The sequence below is a fragment of the Microcebus murinus genome, chromosome 14, assembly GCF_040939455.1.
Source record: "Microcebus murinus isolate Inina chromosome 14, M.murinus_Inina_mat1.0, whole genome shotgun sequence".
Classification (NCBI taxonomy): domain Eukaryota; kingdom Metazoa; phylum Chordata; class Mammalia; order Primates; family Cheirogaleidae; genus Microcebus; species Microcebus murinus.
Window position 1 is genome coordinate 66,748,145 of NC_134117.1, and position 19,742 is coordinate 66,767,886.

Below are 19,742 nucleotides of genomic sequence, written 5' to 3' on the forward strand. Positions count from 1 at the left end.
TTGTTCTCTTCTGCTTCCAGATTCTGGCTGAGCTTTTGCTAATGACATCTGCCTCCAGCACCTGACCCTATGGAGGCATTATTCCTTTTGGGGCCTCTGGCACTCTGGGGAGAAATAGTCTTTTTAGTAAACCAAGAAGTATCCTAGTGGGAGACGGATTCTCACATCTCCAAGGGAAAAAAAGCTGGTTTGGTACAAAGAAAAAAGAAAAGTCCTAACTTGGAAGAATCAATGGCTCCTTTCTCAAAATCTGAAATTGTACACCATCAGCAAAACTTGAGGCCATAAACAACCTTCTCAGCAGGGCAAAGGGACACATTGATTTTCAATGAGTTGTCAAAATTTTAAATTGTCCAAAGACTATGATAAACAATAATCTAATCTGAGTTATTCCCTGGGAAAAATTAAGAATGATTTAAAAGAAAGAGTAATTTGGTTTGCCTAGATATAAAATAGATTACAGAGGGAAAAGAACACAGAATGAAAAATGCCATCTCAGGAAAATGAAAAAAACCTAAGAACACATGAATTCAGAGTGCACAGAAGAAAACATCCCTGTGGTCAAACATCCCATAAAACACAGAGCTAGGGCTGTGCGGACACTCTCTGTATGCCATGCACACACACACACACACATGCACATGCACACACACACGCACATGCACACACACAAACATCCAGGGAAGAATGCAGGTTCCTTGGCCCTGTTCACTCCCCTAGCAAGATGCTGGCATAGAGTTGATGATGGATAAATATGTGTAAAGTGATTGAATGAAAAGCTGGAGGGACCGAAACTATGATCCGGGAAGTCGGGTGGGGCTGGCCATGTGCCATTTGCCCCTCTGGGTCTGGCCTCCTTCTTCCTCCACCCTAAAGCCTCCTCCAGAGCCTCATGTTCAAGGACAGCATCAATGGGTACCCTTGGCCTCTAAGAGTCGCTTTCTAAAATTCAAAAAACATCAGGTCCTCATAAAACAACAATCGTAACACTAAGTGCCGTTTGTTCAAGCAGATGTTCTCAAAGTGGAGAAAGCATGAGGATCCCCGGGAGGGCCCGCGGGAACACAGATCAGGAACCTCCCATCGCCCAGCTTCGGGCTCATGAGATCTGGAGAGAGCCCAAGAATTCACATTTCTAACAAGTTCCCAGATGCTGCTGCTGCGGCTGGAACAAGGCCCACCCTTTGATAGCGGCCGTGTTAAAATACACTCTGCAAGGCACAGTGCTAATCCCTTCACAGCAACTCTGGCCAGTCCCAGTGTTATTATTACTATCTCTCAGGAGTCAGTTAATTTGCCCAAGATCTCACGGTTGGGAAAAGATGAATGCAAGAGCCAAACCCAGTCCTCACTGACGCAAAGCCCACGCCCTAGTCACCACGCTACGCTGCCTTAACTGAGCATTTGACTTCGCGGAGACCAGTTCAAGTGAGACTCATGAACGAACATGCGCCCTGAGGCTAGGGTGGCCTTGCCTTCTTTTAATGTCTCTTTAGCTATAAAGAGTTGTCGGGACTCGGACTATGCTGGAAGGCGGGAGAAGCAGCAAACTTTCATGTGAGCATAATTAATAGGAAAGAATGTCCCTTAATGGGTTGGCAAACCATCCCTGGGGGTTTATGTGGAAGAGCCTCAGTCTCTCACTCCATTTGTGGCTAATTATTCCTTTACGGACTTTGCTAAAATGTCAGAGCTCATACAACAGCCTTAGAGCACTTTGAAGGGCTATAAAAGTGGTCACATTCTGACCCGAAAGATCCAAATGGACTCCCATCCCTCACGGCCGAACAAGCTCTGGGCTCTGTCTGTCAGGGTTTACAGCTTTATAAAGTCAAAGGCATCATAAAAGTTACCACGAGAGGGGCCTGCAGGGGTGGCGGGTCACACCCCTGCACGGCCCTGCTGGGTGGCCCAGGGATGATGGCATCTCTGTTCTTGCTGGAGAGTCCTCTTATTACGACGTCCTCACCTCACTGACTGAGGCCCGGCGTCTGGGCTGCACGCAATGGGTCCAAGTCCTCCCCCACGTGAAGGCTCTTCAAATACTGGGGACTCCGAATGCTACCACTGGGGATGTTCTTCATTAAGCACAGCATTTCTGCGTCCTCTTTCTGATCCTCAGCAGGCATCTCTCCTCACATTTCTAGTACTTCTCCTGGTTTGAGTGGATCTGCCTCTCACCTCCTTTCTGTCTGTCTGTCTGTCTCTCTGTGTCACACACACACACACACACTCATACACACACACCAGTTTTAAAATGTAGAGCCCAGAGCAAATCTTAACATGCCCAAGTTGGAGAGCAGAGAGCACTATCAACTCTGTCAGAGGTCCCACCCCAGTGGAAACTACAACTTCCACTAAAATACGTTTTATCTTGTTGATGATGATGATGGTATTAATCATAGTAATAATGGTAAAACACAAGGATAGCAGAAAGAGTCAGATAATTTTAGGGCAAAGGGTTTAACTTTTCTGAGTTTTGCATTCATTATTTGCAAAATGGAAATATCACAAAACGCCCTCAGTGAAGGCAGAGTGCATGAGCATACTGCTGCACCTAATTATTTCTTTATAAATGTTATTTTCCTGCCTCCCTTTCTCCCTTTTTGTTCCTGGACAAACAACATCATACTAATAAAGTGAAAATAAAAATAAACCAAACAAAAATTGTCAACAATGTGGTTGACGTAATAAATCAAAATTGTTTTCACCAGCAATTTGTGTCTTCATTTTGATGTAATCAAATAACAAAACAATTCAGTTCAAAATGCAAAAACATAAGTCATAAAACCCAAAGCAATAATGCTCAGTGGAACAAACAGAATGGAATCGGCCCACATTTACAGCCAGTGCTAAGGTGAAGCATATCAGACCCGGGTACAAAGCAATTACAGGGCAGAGCAAATCTGAAAAATAAAATCAGATTTAGGGGGAGTCAACATCCTCCCACTCCCTCTAATGAGGAGCTTGAAAATAATCAAAGTTAGCATGATGGCACGGATATTGGTTTGATTCCAGAGCTTACCCTACCAAATTATAAAAAATCATAAAAGAAAGTAATTGAAGAATTCATAATGAGGTTTGCTTGGCAATGCTGAAAACCCAAAGCAAAGTAATTTAATAAGGGAGCACAGTGGGGGCTTTCCTTGATCTTTCGACTATATTATCCCAAACAATCATCATCAGGCAGATTTAAGCAGCAAGGAGTTATGAAGAGGCCACCTTAGTTAATGTGTGGTGACTGGCATCGGCAAGACTGACTGTGCCCCCCAGGCCCAGGGCAGAGGACCCCTCCCCTCCCGGGTACCCCTCCTCTCTCCTCACTCTCCCTGCGACCGGACCCCAGCAATCCTGCTGCTCATTCGTGCTTAAGAAAGACGCACATGACTGCATTTCCACCCACTTACACTGATTACTCGTTGAACATTTATTTCGTTTGATTTTAGAAAGGGTCGGAGGCTTCGAATGTCCCCGTGCTATATCTGCCCCTGTGCTGCCTGAGGCCGCCCTGGGGACAGACACATGAATAAGAGCCAGGCCCCACCCTAGAGCAGCTCCACGTCTGTCGTGACGGAGCCTGGCCCTGGGGCTCGGATGGCCGATGGCGAGGCTGCGCTCTGGGATGCCCAGTGTGGTGCGGGCACGAGGGCGCCCAGGGAAGGCTCAGGAGAAGCGAATGCTTCCGTTAAGGCTCCAGGGGTGGCCAGGAAGCAGTCTGGCAGACAAAGAAAGGGAACGGTGCTGCACCGCACCGCGGTGCACAAGAGGTGTGGAGAGGGGAGGGAACCCTCCGGCTCCGGTAACACGGTGGGCCAGTGGCGTGGGAGCTGAGCACGCGTGGGAGCTGAGCACGGGTGGGAGCTGAGGCTTCCTTCAGGAGTCTCGTCCATTGCCGCAGAGACTCACAGGGTAAGGACAAGGGCACCCGAGTGAGAAAAGCTCAGCCCGACTCCAGCTTGATCATCAGCAAGCCCCTAACCCTCCTGGGACGTTAGTTTCCTCACGAGTGAGGAGACCTGGTTGTGCTGAAGCACAGTCTCGTGGATGCGGGGGAGAAACTTAACCCCGGCCCCGGGCAGTCCCAGGCCTCTCTAACGGTAACCGCTATGATTCGATTAATCTCCTGATTGTCCAACCTTTGACAGGAGGCCCTGTCCGAGGAAGGCCGTGGTAAAGTAAGAAAAGAAGCAAAAATCTTTATTTTTGAAATAACATACTGTCCCAAATTGGCCTTTGTCTACTCTTAACAACTCAGGTTTAGGAATAAAGTGCCATGTCCACTTTTACATATTAACTGAGCTCAGCACTAGTAAATAAGTTGATGGATAAATGAATTAAAAAATGTATAAAAACCCAAATACTTTAAATAGTAAATCACTGCAGAAAGACAAATTTGGGGAAGGGGTCTGTACATGCATCACTTCTGAATTTTAAACTACTATAGACTTCTAACCATGATCTTATGCAATATCCCCAAAATCACCATAATTTTTTTATCACAGGTTATGGTGGCAATGTTCAAATGTGGTTCTAGGGAAAAAAGGATTGAAAAGAAAATGTTTGCTGCTTCACACTAGTCCCCAGAATAATAAAGCAAAATAAAGCAAAAATGCATGCACATACAAATGCATAACGTACATTTGTAAAGAGAAAGAAAAAAGTCACAATGAATAACATGAGAAAAATAAAAAAATACCAATTTATAAAAAGACTTCTATATAAGATAAATCACAAGAATTTGACTAAATTAATCAACTGAAACATGGATATTCTTTTGATTACAAAACTAATAATATAATTCATCCAAGCCCTACTTTTGGCAATACTCAGTGATATTTTGCCAAGAGCTTTAAATGTTTATATATTTTTGACACCATAATTCTACTTTTGAGAATTAAACCTACAGAATAAATATAGTAACTAGAAAAACATTAGGCATGAAAATGTTCATTACAATGTTATTTATATGTGGAAAAAATTGAACTCAAATGACAATTGAGGAGGGAATGCTTGAATAAATTTTTTACCTCAAATAGTTTATATCTATTTGATGAAGTATTCATTAGCCACTAAACAACTTTTATAAATTTTACAACAATGTTAGAAAAAATGCAAGTTAAAATATATTTTCTATAACACTATATAATTATATAGATTCTTTTTGGAAAATAAAAAGGGATTTCATGCAAATACACAAAAAATTTCTTAGAATTGTATTTAGGTGGTGAACAGAGATGTCTGATTAGTTTTCTTCTGCTTATTTTTATTTCTTATGTCCTGGAATATTTTACACTTTTCTTAGTGGCGACATATTATATGTAAATTATAAACATACAACTTAAAGATTTCTTTTCAAAACTGGTTATTCTTTTAAAGGTTGACACTAACTAGGGGATGTTTAAGCGCATTTGGAGTTGGGAGGACCACAGAGTTACGCATGTGAGGAAAAATCAGGTACATTTTACCTGGCCAGGGAAGGCATCGAGGACTTAGGAGGCAGAATCTCAAGACCAGGAAGGGATCCGAAGGCAGAAACAGTTAAGCAGTGAAAACACCACTGCCCTCCTTCTCCTACAAGGAGTTATACATTTAGCAGAAATGAAAGTGCATTTTGTTCACTTGACGTTCAACTCTCCGCCTCTCTGATTTCCATTAACTTTCTATTTTATTTTCTACTTGCCAGTTTTCTCCCACATTCCACACTTTTATCTTCAAAACAGAAAACAAATTAAGGCATGTGGATTATAAAATGCGTGTCCATGACAGCACTATCTTAGGAAGCTTCTTCCAACCACTAAGCAGAGTAGATCCCTGCTCTGGGCATGCACAGGCTTCTCAACGCCACACCACAGCCACGTGCTGCCCTCCGGAATTCAGCAGGGATACCCCGAAAAAAGGATTAAGCCCGAGACTTCAATTTTGAACTAAATGATAACGAATACACAAGATATAAAAATTCATGGGATGCAGCTAAAACAGTGCTTAGAAGGGAAATTATACCTCTAATGCTCTAATGCTTATATTAGGAAAGAAAACAAGTACAGAATTAATGATTTAAGTTTTAACGTTACAAAGCTATTACAGAAGAAGAGCAAATTATAACTAAAGTAAAATAGAGGTAATTTTTTTTTTTTTTGCAAAAGAGCTGAAATCAATAAAATATAAAAGCAACAGTGAAAATCAATGAAATCAAAGTTTTTTTGTTTTGTTTTTTTAACATAAAAACAATGTTCACAGACTGGAAGATTCAGTATCGTAAAAATATAAATTTTCCGGCCGGGCGCGGTGGCTCACGCCTGTAATCCTAGCTCTTGGGAGCCCGAGGCGGGCGGATTGCTCAAGGTCAGGAGTTCAAAACCAGCCTGAGCAAGAGCGAGACCCCGTCTCTACTATAAATAGAAAGAAATTAATTGGCCAACTGATATATATATAAAAAAAATTAGCCGGGCATGGTGGCGCATGCCTGTAGTCCCAGCTACTCGGGAGGCAGAGGCAGAAGGATCGCTCGAGCCCAGGAGTTTGAGGTTGCTGTGAGCTAGGCTGACGCCACGGCACTCACTCTAGCCTGGACAACAAACCGAGACTCTGTCTCAAAAAAAAAAATAAAATAAAATAAAAAAAAATATATATAAATTTTCCTCAAAATAATCGATATATTAAATGTAATAGTTACCAAAATCTCAAGAGGCTATTTTGAAGAAATTGGAAAGATGATTTTAAAATTTAAATGGAAATTCAAGGGATCTAGAGTTGTCCACACACTAGTGTAGAAGAAGAACAAAGTTGGAGAACTCAAACTACCTGATCTAAGGAATTATTATAATACTAAAGTGATCAAGACATTTTTGTATTGCTATAATAATAGATGTAGATAAATGGAACATAATAGAGAATCCAGAAATAGAACAATCTATCCATGGCCAGTTGACTTTTAATCTAGGTATATAGCCAATTTGTTGAGTAAATACAAGTCTTTTTAACAAATGGTACTGATTCAATTTGATATATGTGTGTGTATATATATATGCGTGTATATGTATATATAATATATATAAAATAATACAATACAAATATTTACAATATAACACAATAAAAATCTTTTTGACTGTAGACAATTTAGTGGGTGTAAACAGATATCTCATTATTGTTTTAATTTGCATTCCTGTGGTGACTAGTGAGTTGAGTACTTTTTCACATGCTTATTGGTCATCCATGTATCTTCTCTCATGAAATGTGTGCTCAAGTCTTCTGTAAATTTTTATTGGGGTCTTCATCTTTTCCTTGATGATTTATATTAGTCTTTTAAATATTTAGCATGTAAGTCTTTGACCAAATATAAGTGCTACAAATATAATTCTCAGTCTGTAATTTGCCCATTGATTTTCTTAATGGTGTGTTTTGAGGAATAGACATTTTTAGACTTAAAATTCCATTTATCAATTTTTTTAGGGTTATTACTTTTTGTATCCTGCCTAAAAAGTCTTCTCTATTCCAAATTTGCAAAGTTTCTTCTAGAAGTTTTTACATTTAATTCTACGTTGCATCTCAAATTAATATTTTGTGTATGAGATAAGAAAGTGGCCCAGGTTCACTATATATATATAATACATATATATGTAACTTTATATATGTAAATTTTATATATATATATAAATTTTAAATATGAAAGCCTTGATCTCCTGGGTCCTAGGTAGATGTGTGCTCACAATTTCATGGAATATCTCATAGACATTTTGTTGGATAAAGGAAGCCAAACACAAGCACCCATATTCTATGTGGTTCTATTTATATGAACTACAAGAGCAGGTAAATTTAATATGTGTTGCTAAAAATCTGCAAGTAATTGTCTCTGGGGAAGAGGAGAAGTGTCTGGCAACACTAATGTTGGTTAGAATGTCCAGCAACTGGAACTTACAAGTATGCAAGTAGTATGTTCCTAGCGCACGTATGAAATAGCATAATCACATTGGAGTGGTTAGGCAATGCACACAGCAGTGAACACACTACCTTAGGACCCAGGAATTCCACCCTTTCATATTTAGCACAGAAAAATGAAAGCTAAATACAAACACATATATTTTATATGGTTCTATCTAAATGAACTACAAGAGAAGGTAAATTTAATCTGTGGTGCTAAAAATCTGCGTGTAGTTGTATCTGGGGAAGAGTAAAAGTGTCTAGAAAGTGACAGGAGAAAGCTTTTGAAGGTGATGGAAATGTTCTATATCTTGTTTTACGTGGTTATTACATAACTGAATTCATAAAATAGACATGTGTGCATTTTACTCTTGGTCAATTACACCCCATAAAAAACTAAGTGCTATTTGTCTTTATTCTTTTAATATCATTTTCCTAACATGTATTGATGCTAAGAAAGTTTGCTGACGTCTACTGAATGCATTCCTTGTGCTACAATCCACACCAGATGCTTTAGCCCTTATGCAAAGGTAAACTCACAGCTAATCTGGGCAGGCTTTCTCCACTGTCACAGATGGTCTGGAAAGGTGAATTGACTTGTTCAACACCACGGATTAAATTAGGTTGAAAGTGGAATTTAAACTCCCATATCTTAACTCCTAGAAAGAAGAAGCTACTCAAACTACGTTTCTGGAAGGGGCGAATAAGTTCACAGGTGAATGAAGAAAGAGAAGATACCGTCCAACTTGCAAAGTGGATATAGAGCCTTTTCAGCAAGTAGGAAAGGTGTAGAGATGAACTATCGATCATCCAATGTGAGTGGCTGGGAAGGAAGGAGACTTATAAAATCCCCAATCCGCATTGCCTTGGAAGCAGAGAACGGACAAAACTTGTGTCTCGGATCATGCCTGCAAGGCCCCTGCTGTTGCTGAGAGCAGTGTTCTTGCTTTTCACTACACAGGGCTACCTAGTTCTTACTAGTCCCTTTCCAGGAGGGCCAAATCTGCACCCCTCCCAAACTCTCTTGATCTTCAAATCTGGCATCCCAAAAGTACAAAGAAGTATCATCCCGTACAAGCCTCTCCCCATTCCTCAGTACGTACTGCCGCATGCCTTGGAAACAGGATGCTGCCACATGTGTGGCCACCTTCCTCACCTTGCTCCTTCCAAATGGAGGGTGCCGTGGGGTGCCAAAGTTCCCGATCCTTCTGTGAAAGACTGCCGTCTTTTCTGAAGACCACACCACATTCTCTGCCACAGAGTTTGTTCCGTGACACTGAGCAGGGACTGTCTACAAGGAGAGCAGCCCCGTTACAGAGCGGGAAGAAGGGAACAAATGCAGGTGCTGACAGGTTATGCCCACATACAATCTGATGCCAGGGCAAGCTTTAGATCAGGGATAAAAATAAATAAGAACTGTGGGTCCGTTTTCTTCCTACATTTGCATTCACACTTTATGACCTCAGCTGTATTTACTGAGCGGAAAACACCACCTTCTGCTGTAACTGCTGGCCTCCAGAGCTACTTCCCTCTGAAAAATACTATCTCCAGCCACAGGGTCTGAAACAAGCTACTCACTTATTTATTCAAAGAACTCAATGAGCTGTGAAGATTGACATTTAAACTATTAACACTATATTCTATGTGACAATGTTATTAAATATTAGGTCTGATTTATGGAAAGGCTTAATCAATTGGTGGTCCAGGTCAGCCCTGGCACTGCACAGAAATTGGGTTATTCTGGATGTTGCTTGATGGAGTTGATCAAGTTAAAGAAAAAGAAAAAAAATCCCACCAGCATCATTAAAGTCTGACTTCTTATGACAAAGTTATTACCATATAAATTTGAACCACTTGCCAGCTCAACTCTGCATCTCAAAGTTTCTCTAATTGATATTTTAATAGTTTGAAAAATCGAAAGATAAAGTCACAGACTTAAATAACCTTTGCTATGACACATGGAAGGAGGGGTAAGGCCTTTAAAAATGACAGCATATATCTTGCTACTTTGGTGTCAAAGAAAGGAAACACAAGCACAAGTAAAGAGTACACAAGGGGGAGGGGACACACGGAGGTATAGAAAAGACAGTGCCACCCTGCGGGAAGAGGCAGGGTTGGAGCAAGGTTTTGATGACCATGTCACTACTTACTCCTGTCTGTGTGACCTTGGGCAAGTTACTGCATTTCTCTGAGGCTCAGGTCCAGTCACTACATAATGGGGACAATAATAATCAAGTAGTATACTTAGCATGAAAGCATGAACGTGTGTAAATCATCTGGCACAGTGCCTGGGACACAGAGGCTGCCCTATAGATTTCAGAGGGAGGCCAGGCCAGGCCAGGACTAAAGAAGGGTCCCTGTGCAGCGATGGAGAAGTTTCCAGGCCACCAGAGTCAGAACTAGGGACAAGCAAAGGCAGAGCCCACATGCCATTAGATGGTGCAGCCAGAACAGGAGCTCTGCCTGTGCACTGTGAGATGATGGAGCCTCAGAGGCGGTGCTGCTCACTAACGGGGCCTGTGATGAGGACGTGCAGCTAGGGCCAGCGCCCCTGGATTGCCTTCCTGTCTAAACCAGAAGTCCTCAAACTTTTTCTGTAAATGGCCAGATAATAAATATTTTAGCATTTGTGGGCCACATGGTCTCTGTCACAACTACTCAACTCTGCTGAAGTAGCAAGAAAGCAGCCATAAATAGTGTGTAAATTAATGAGTTTGGCTATTATCCAATAAAACTTTATTAACAAAGACAAGCTGTGGGCCAGATTTGGCCATGAGCCACAGTTTGTCAGTGCTTCATCTAGTCTTTCCCCAGGCCTGGTAGGTGCAGGTGGCTGAGAGGGATGAAGGGTGTCTCTCTTTGTGACACATCTTTCAGAACCCACTGGGAGGATTTCCTCCCCAGGAGCAGGTTACTAAGAGACAAGCCTGACAGGAATCCCAGAGCTATTTCTCTCATCCCTGCCGTCATGGGATCTAAGGAAGGTGATCTGCTAAGTGATGACAGGAACCATGGCCCCGTTTATCTGCCTCTGTTCAGTCAGACAGCAAACAGATGACTCACTCTGGAGCAATCCTGTATTTATTGAGACTTACTGAGTGCCAGGTAGGTTTGTCATAAGAATTGCTTGTTGTAATCTCTTAATAAATAAAAATTCCAATTCCCTCCCCTTCCAGATTCTTTCATATTCTTTTCACTAGGGCCCAGGAAGTTCTGCTCTTATCCCTACCTAAGTGGCCATTGGCATGAAGGACTGGGTCTCAGAGGCGGGGCAACCATGACATCTCTTCGGTTCTGACACTGTAGAAAAGTGATCACTCATGCTAGGCAACTCCCCAACTAAATTGGTTTCAAGTCATTAAAAGCCTTAGCACTCCCAAGGAAAAAGTAATAGCAGCTCTCCAGGGTTACCCTTGATACCAGGCTACTGGCTTTTGAAGCAATTAGACATCACTCCACTACTGAGCTCTCTCTCTGAAAACAGAGACAAGTCACCAAAGAGCAACTGAAAATTAGACGTGTGATTGTCGATCCATCACCAAGGAAGCTTCCAGGAGAAGCCCCTCAGTGTGCATCTTCTCACCTTTGCTGGGCTCCTGCACTGCCAGAAGTAGGCTCTGTTGGGATCCAGAGAGGTTGCTCCTCCCTGAATATTATTCTCAGGCCCATAATTCCCTCGATGCTGGATTTTTCCTATAGTTTCTGGATTCAAGTTGTTGACCTCACGTATGGCACAGCCATCCCCAGCCTGGTCTGCCCTTGACATGGGCCCGGGAACTCACAAGGTTGCTGAAGCCATGACCTGGGGGCAGGGATGAGAGGGCAGCTCTGCAGGAGTGGGGAGAGGAAGAATTCCAGACGAGCATGTGGGTGCAAGGGCCATCCAGCAGACACAGAGGAAGAGAGATCTGAGAGTGAACCTGAGCTTTTCTTCCAGTAAAAAATGCAGCACATTTCATTTTCTGACAATACTATAAACTCCCTTTTATGACACTAGTTATAAAACCCTTAACATTTTTCTAGTGCTGGCAGTCAGTTTTGCTTGTTTTTGTGTCTTTTTTTTTTCTTAGAGACACAAATGCAAGAGAGAGATTTGTGATCACGAAGCCGGCATGGGGTTTATAAAATGAAGGTGTCATAAAAGTAACACATTCTATGTACCGAAGAAAAGAGTAGATTCTGTATCATGATGCAATAGGCATTGATAAGGAAACATCTGCATCCTTCACAATTTTTAACATTGTTTTATTCATGAGTAAGAGCCTAGATATCAACAGAGGGTGAACGGTTTCTTACATGCCACCAATTGACTAAAAAGGATGACAAGGAGACATATCTCTAATGACCCATGTCCAGAGTGATCACCCTCCAGAGGGTTTTAAGTGCATGTGCTTGCCTTGCTGAGGCACACCAGGCTGGAGGAACAAGCGAGTCCATGGAGGGAAGGGGCTGGCACCTGTGACAAGCCAAACTCTACCTGGCTCGGTCTTGACTTACATATCTAGAACAGAATAGAACAGGTGAATCCAGAACAGGTGAACAGAATAGGATTTAAAACAACGCCTGCTATGGGACACCCATCCATTTGTCCAAGCATGGGCCTCTGTTTTAATTAACTCATTTATTATAAGAAATTTAAAAAATTAAAAACTCTCATGCTAATCTAAACTTAACACCGGCCCTGACTTACATCCAACAACGTGCTTCTTCCTGCTGCTCTGCCTCTTCCATCTGTAGCAAACACTGTGGATAATCTTGTATTTATCATCACTTTGGATGTGTGTATGACTGTATCTTATATGTTGTTAAAAGGGCATATTGTTCTAGTTTATTTTCTATTAGTTTGATCCATATGAAATTGACTTGGTTTTTGATGCAATATTATTCTGCTAAGATTCACCCATACTATTGGATGAAGATGTAGTCCATCCATTTCACGGCAGAAAATATTTTCTTACATTGTTAAAGGGTCATTGGATTGTTTCCAGGGTTTTGGTTCTATAAGCAATGCTGTCATAGCCCTTCTTGTGTCTAAAGTGCAAATGGACATTTATTTGGGGTGGATACAGTGGAGCGAAACTGCTGAGCCATAGGGTATGTGAATGTTCCATTTTTTAAGAGAATGGTAAACTCGTTTCCAAAGTGATGGCACTGAGTACACTCCCACCAGCAATTAACCACCTGTTACTCCACGTCCTCTCCACCACCTCTCATTTTTTACCAATCTAATTGGTGTAGAACGATACATCCTTATGGTCTTGATTTGCATTTCACAGATCACTAATAATTCTGAACATCTCTTCATATGATTATTGGTCATTCGTGTTGCCTCTTCTGTGAAAGGCCTGTGCGAGCCTTTTGCCCATTTTTCTTTTAAATTGTTTGAGCTTTTCTTATAGATTTGTAAAACTTCTTGATGTATTCTTCATATTAATCCTATATTGCTAACATGTTATAAATATCCCCTCCTCGTTCTTTAAAGTGTCTTTTAATGAGAAGAAGTTTAATAAAGTCAAAAGTAGCTATCTTTTCTTTCATAAGCAGCACTTTTTGTAGCATTTTGCAATGAATCTTCATGAGATCCGGTGTGGATGGGTCTGCTGAAGCTCTCTGAGCAGCAAAGAAAGCCAGAGGAGGGAACTCCAAGGCCATTTGGCCCAGGCCTTACATTCGCAAGAGGCCTTAAATCAACCTTGTATTCATTATCTCCAAATGAGGTCACTCTTCCACCACAAAGATTCACTGTCAGGGATGAAAGAAGACCCTGCAGCTCAGGGTTAGAGCGCCACCCTTTGCCGTGCTCCAATTAAGAGGTTCTAATAAATCCTGTACACACAAGAATAACACAGCTACATTGCATTCTATTAGTTTTGTTAAAGTGTCACTTGGTTAAATGTAGACATTCAAAATCTACCACAATATTCATATTTTGGATATTTTAAATCTCTAAGGAGACCCTGAACAGAAAGTTGCCAGGTCTTTCTCAACCCCGAGAGGTTCCAGATGGGAGACAGATGTGCTCCCTTCACACTGATGGTCAACTGTGAAGCTGGAATCCACACCCCGAGGTGTCAGGATCCAGAGCCTACACGCTTTATGCTGTTCAATGTGGCTAAATGGCAAGGAAAGGTCACCTCGAGACAAGGGCTGCAGGAGAGCACGTTCCCGGTGGGCACTCACTCCACAGAGCACAGCAGCCAGGGGACAAAGGGCACACTCTGTCCTGATGCCCACATGCTCCCAATGCAAAAGGGACTCAGGCTTCTCCCTGGGCACCCCCTGGGGCACTGCTGTAGGAGCTGGCCAATTGCTGAGCACCTTACACACCAGGAAGAGCAGCGCGGTGGGCCCTGGTGTCCCCAAAGCTTGCTCCAAGCTATCCTGACAGCCATTGCCCTCTACAGGAAGGCCAGGCAGTCACCAGTGGATGGGGAAGGGAGGGCAGGGGTGTGTGTGTGTGTGTGTGTGTGTATGTATGTATGTGTGCGCATGTGTAAGACAGACAGAGAGAGAGAGAGAGAGAGGAGACTGCACATGACCATGCATGTGCGAGTGTGTGAGAAGGTTCCACAGAGGTGAGGGGTGAGCAGAGTAGGAAAAGGCTGGGAGGAGACACTGAGGCAGCCAGTCTGCTCATGGTGGCAGCAGTGCTGGCCAAGGGCTGCACATCTCTGTCACACCACTCACTAATGACCTCAGGGAGAACAGCCGCCACATGTGGGGGCCACTGGACAGAAGGACGCCTCCAACAACAGCATCATGATGCCCGCCTTCACCCCACCACATTCCTCCTCACTGAAAGGGCTGTACAGCAGTACCTGGTGGGTAAGTGCCACATCCTCAGCCTGGAACCAAGGAGCCAGACCCTAACTTGGAAGCACACCTCTTCCCCACGCTGCTCTTGCCAAGTGCTCTCACCTGGGGTGGGCAGAGCCCTGTGCCACCAACCTCTGAGCCCATGAGGAGGGAGGGCTGAGGCTCAGGCTTAATCTGTCTGTTCTTCTGCAGCCAGCACCCTTTGGAAACTCAGAAAGTTCCCAATGAGCACAGACTCTGATCCTGCTGCCCGGAATGGGTGAACGGGCACCCACATAAAGAATGTGTGAAGATGGATGACCCTGCAGGTGACAGGCGACCAGAAGGCAGATGCCGATGGAGAGGTGTCTCCCACCAGGGCGATGACCACGCCCATGGCCCTGTCACAGTGCACGTGCCTGAGTGCCAGTCCCGCCTACCTTCCTGATGCCCTCCGAAGGACTGGACACGCAGTTGTCAGCCCCTCCGTTCTTGCTGATGGTTCTCCAGAGCTCAGCGAACGTGCTGTCCTGCTCCAGGGGGTTGGTGCCCTTGGCTCGGAAGTACTCATAGACAGCCGAATCCCGGACCGTGCCGTAAGACATCTCCACTTGTTTGGACAGGTCCTGGAACGTCCTGAAACGCAGAAAGGCAGCGAGGCATGGGTACGTGTCCCGCCCCACACGCTGCGGGGATACAGATGGGCTGCAGGGCGCTGCTGAAGCCAAGCCCGGCCACGGCCCACTGTCCGTGTTCTTCACTCCAGATGCCCCACTGCACGAGTCCCTCAGCCCAGTGAGGCTTACTGGAATCTCATTCTACCCCAGTGTGTTTCCCCAGGGTTAGATTAATTCAGCAAGGTCACCAAGCACCTAAAACTAGGCTCTATGCTGAAATCCAGGGATTCAGGATGAATAAGACATGATTCCTGCCCTCAAGGAGCTTACAGTCCAGCTATAGAAACAAACAGAGAGGGAGAATTGCAATATAGAGAGTCAGGGCTGTATGCTGAGATCTCCAACTCAGACACCTGCAGAAGCTGGGCAGTAAAGAGACTCATGCTGGCAAGACCTGCGATGACCATGGCTGGCCCCTGACACTCGGAACTAGCTTGGGGAAGAAGCCCACTCAGGGGCTGGGTGGGCTCAGAGGCATCCGCTCCAGAGCTTGCAGCTGCACTGGGGTTCCCGCCACTGCCAACTTTGAGCCCTGCTCACTACTGCTCCCAACCAATTTGGTTTTCAAAAATATAAAGAAAACTAGATTTTTATATGACATCTGATTTTTAAATGTTGACAGGTACTTAAAAGCTGATGAAGATTTACAAAGTGCTTCAGGGGGCCTTGGGTCTACTGCAGTGGAGGAGGGGCGGGAGCCCGGCGGGCGCACAGCGGCGGAGCCAGCACACTGTGCAGGCCGGGCACCCTGTGCACTGGGCAGGCCAGGCACCCCATGCACTGGGCAGGCCGGGCATCCTGGGAGCCGACTTCCCAGCTGGGAGCAGAGGAGACTTCTCTGGGGAAGGAAAGACAGCTGGAGCAGGAAGAACTGATTAATTGCTAAAAAGTTCCTACTTGCCCCAGAAGGGCAGTACCCGGCTCAGCGTGTTGAGAGAATGTCGCATACCAGATAGAACTGAAAAATAAGAAAAGCCCAGTGGGGAGCCGGGCTGTCTCTCCAGACTCCTACGTGTTCGCTCTTTACTGATTTCTCTTGCGGAAATCGCAATGTCCTTTATCAGCCTGCGTCACGATCACCGCCTTTCACTGAGTCACGTTCCCACGAGAAGAGCTGATCTTCCCAACCAGATCTACGCAAGCCTCCACCTCTGGTCTCAACAGGCTGTTGTCCCCACCCAGAGCACCGTGTCAGTCCTGAAATGAGAAATCCCCCACCTCTATCCGTGGTAGCAGGCAGGGGCGCTCCCTCTGCCCAGAACCCCTTCATCTCACCCAGCCACCCTCACACCTCTGCGAACCCCGGGAAGACCCAGCTGCTGCCTCTCCCCGTGAGGGCCCTGCTGGCCTCCGCCTCCCGGCGCTGCTCTGCGGTGTGCAGGCCCCACGGCAGCATGATCTCTCTGGGGTTTCAGAGCGTGGCGTCCCAGAGCAAGGACAAGCAGGAACGCCAGAGCCCGGCTGCCCGCCCTGCCTCCCAGCCCCAGCACCCTAAGACTGTGGGCCCCGGAGTGTTGGCTGACTTCTCTGTGCCTCAGTTTCCAAATCTTTTAAAAATAGGGAGAGAAGCAGAACCTGTAGCAGGGGTCACTATGAGGATTACGTGGGATCTGCGTTCAGCTCTTAGAGCAGGGTCTGGTGCAAAGTCAGTGTTTGATAGCTGGCAGCAACCGTTCTGAGCTAGGATTACCCGTCTGGGTCCCCAGTAGACCATGAGGATTGGGGGACTGGAGCGGCAGCCCCGTTGTTGCATCCACAGGGCTGACAGCGGCTGCACAGAAGCCCACAGAAGTCCAGCCCTGCAGCCCCCTCCCGCTTGGGAGACACACGCCCGGCACTGCTTGGTCCCTGCGATGCAGCCCACAAACAGAGCTCAGCATTCGTTTCAATACATTACAGATGAAAGGAAACATGAAATAATAAATTCAATGAAGAGATCTTTGTAATTATTGTTCATTATTTATATCTAATTGAAGCAAGATGTTCCTTCGCTTGAAGGGCCCCAAGGGTTGTAACTCTGTCGTGATTTGCCTGTAATGAAAGAAGGGGGGATCTTTTTTTCCCCCACATTTCTTATTTTTCTCATGGTAATGCAAACACACACAAGGCTTTGATGAATGGGAGACATCGGGATGAATTACACAGTTGGGTCTCAATACTGAACTGCTCTAAATTACTGCAGTTTCTATGAGTGTGGAACGAATGGGTAACTGCCGAGGAGCTAGGGCATGACGGTTGCATCCCCACATTTGAAATGGAGATTTCCTCTTTCCTCTTGGTATTTATTCATGATGGTGCCCACGGCCAGAGGCTCAGGAAACATCTCTGGATAACAAGCAGGCAGCCCGAATGTTTATGGCTCCACATACACTTCTGCCCCAGCATAGCTTATAGCTCCCACCCCGAAACGCCACCCGTCTTCTCTTCTCTGACTGCTCAGACCCAGGGGCTCCCTCCACCCATCACCTCTACATCACCAGCTACAAATCCACCCAGAGGGAACCCTCCTGTCTCAGATACACACTCTGTCTTTCGGCCAAGGCTTCCAAGCTCACTAGCATGCCTGGCACACAGTAGATTCTCCCATCCTACTTTAGGGTGAATAAGCTTATATACAAGGCTCTCTGGGGGTATGCACACGAGGGCCCAATGATGCATACCCCACAGCCACCATCTCCCTGGGACAGTCATCCTCTTGTCAGGTGCACAGTTTGGGAAGGGACACCCAGAGAGGAATAGAGGAGGACAGGGACAGGCCGGCAGCAGAAGACAGATGTTGAAGTCAGACAGGACACTCGCCAAGCAAGGAGGGAAGCTTTGCCAGGAGGCGGCTGTGTTAGCAGCACACTCAATTTAGCACTTTTCTGAAGTCAGTCTCTTCAGCGACCACTGCCAGAAAGTGTCTGGGCGCTCCCGCCAGACAGATGAAGGAGCCGTGCCCATCACAGGTGGGGTCTCTGTTAACCTGAAATGCATGATACGACACACTGAAGTCATTCACCCAGCTCTTTCACCAACAGTTCTGGAAAGTCTACCAGGTGAGGCACAGCGGTGCTAGAGCAAGGAATGCACGGTGGGCGTCCTCGGGAGGTCTATAGCGGCGGGTAAGTGAATGCTCAGAGGCGTAAACCAGCAAGGACTACGCAGTATGGGAGGGGTGAAAATCCAGGTCTGTATGGGGGATCCCGGAAGCACAGTGGAGAAAAACAGTCAACCATGGGCCGGAACCACGGAAAGGTTTCTGAGAAGAGGAATTATACAGCTGAGTCATGAAGGATGGGTAGAAGTGGCCAAACGGAGAACCAAGGCCTAGGATGTTCCGGGAAGAGAGGGTATTACCTGAGAAGGCACTGATGTGTGAAGAGACGTGGCCCATGTGGGACGCACCCCAGGGGCAGTTCTTATCGGCCAGAAGGACAAGGTTATGGAACCTGGCAGCCCTGGGTGTGTAGCCTGCCTCTGAAAACCTTAGCCGTCTGACATAGACCAGTAGCGCTCCAAGTGTGGTCCTTGGAGTTACAGCACTGGTGGCACCTGGGACCTTATGAGAAATGCAAATTCTTGATCCCCATCCCAGAGGTAGCGAATCAGGACCTCTGGGGGTGGTGCTCTGCAGTCTGTGTGTTTACAACCCTGAGGTGATTCTGACGCACACAAGTTCCAGAACCAATCATGAAGGCAAGTCATGTAATGTCTGAAGTCTCAATTTTCATAACTCATACCTACCCTGCAGGGTTGGTAAAGATTAATAATCACAAACATACACCCAGAGCATAGCCAGTGTTCAACAAATGCTAGCTCTTCTGTTAGATTGACTATTCGTAGTTCAAATGGTGGAAGCCAGGGGCCCATGTGAAGGGGTCATGGGTACACGGTCCAGGGTGCTGACATCTGGACAGAAGCAAGCATGGGCAGGTGGCATGTCTAAGCTTCAAAACTCATGTGACTGCAGCCCTCTGTCTCCCCAGGGAGGGGCAGGAGCCTATAGCCCTTCTTATGGTTTCCACTTTGCTTCCAAGGGACAAATGCTTCCCTGTCAGCCTGCAGTCTGCTGCCTTGTCAACGGCTATACTCCAGGGCCCAGGGCACCTGAACTGATGACCTGGGAAGTCTGAACTCAGGATGAGCCCACAGACACCAAAACTTCTCTGGCAGGCAGTCTGGGCCCTTTGCTTTGTGGACCATGATGGTAACGGCCTAGCAGAGGCCTCCCTGGGGAAGTAGTGAGCACCTAGGCAAGGAACTGCTCGGGGACAGTGGCTTCGAAGGCATCAGCCCCAGGCTTCCCACCAGGATCTGGATTGGCTGATGAAGCATCACAGCACAAGAGTGTGTACCTGGAGGCCTAGCCCA

General features: G+C 45.4%; 1 protein-coding gene across 1 annotated transcript in view; it reads right to left on the reverse strand.

Moving 5' to 3' along the window:
- Positions 1-19,742, reverse strand: part of GRID1 (glutamate ionotropic receptor delta type subunit 1) — a 673,637-nt gene that overhangs the window by 26,353 nt on the left and 627,542 nt on the right. Inside the window, exon 13 of the mRNA XM_012788001.2 lies at positions 15,153-15,348. Coding sequence (XP_012643455.1) covers positions 15,153-15,348 — 196 coding nt within the window. The remainder of the gene's footprint in view (positions 1-15,152; positions 15,349-19,742) is intronic.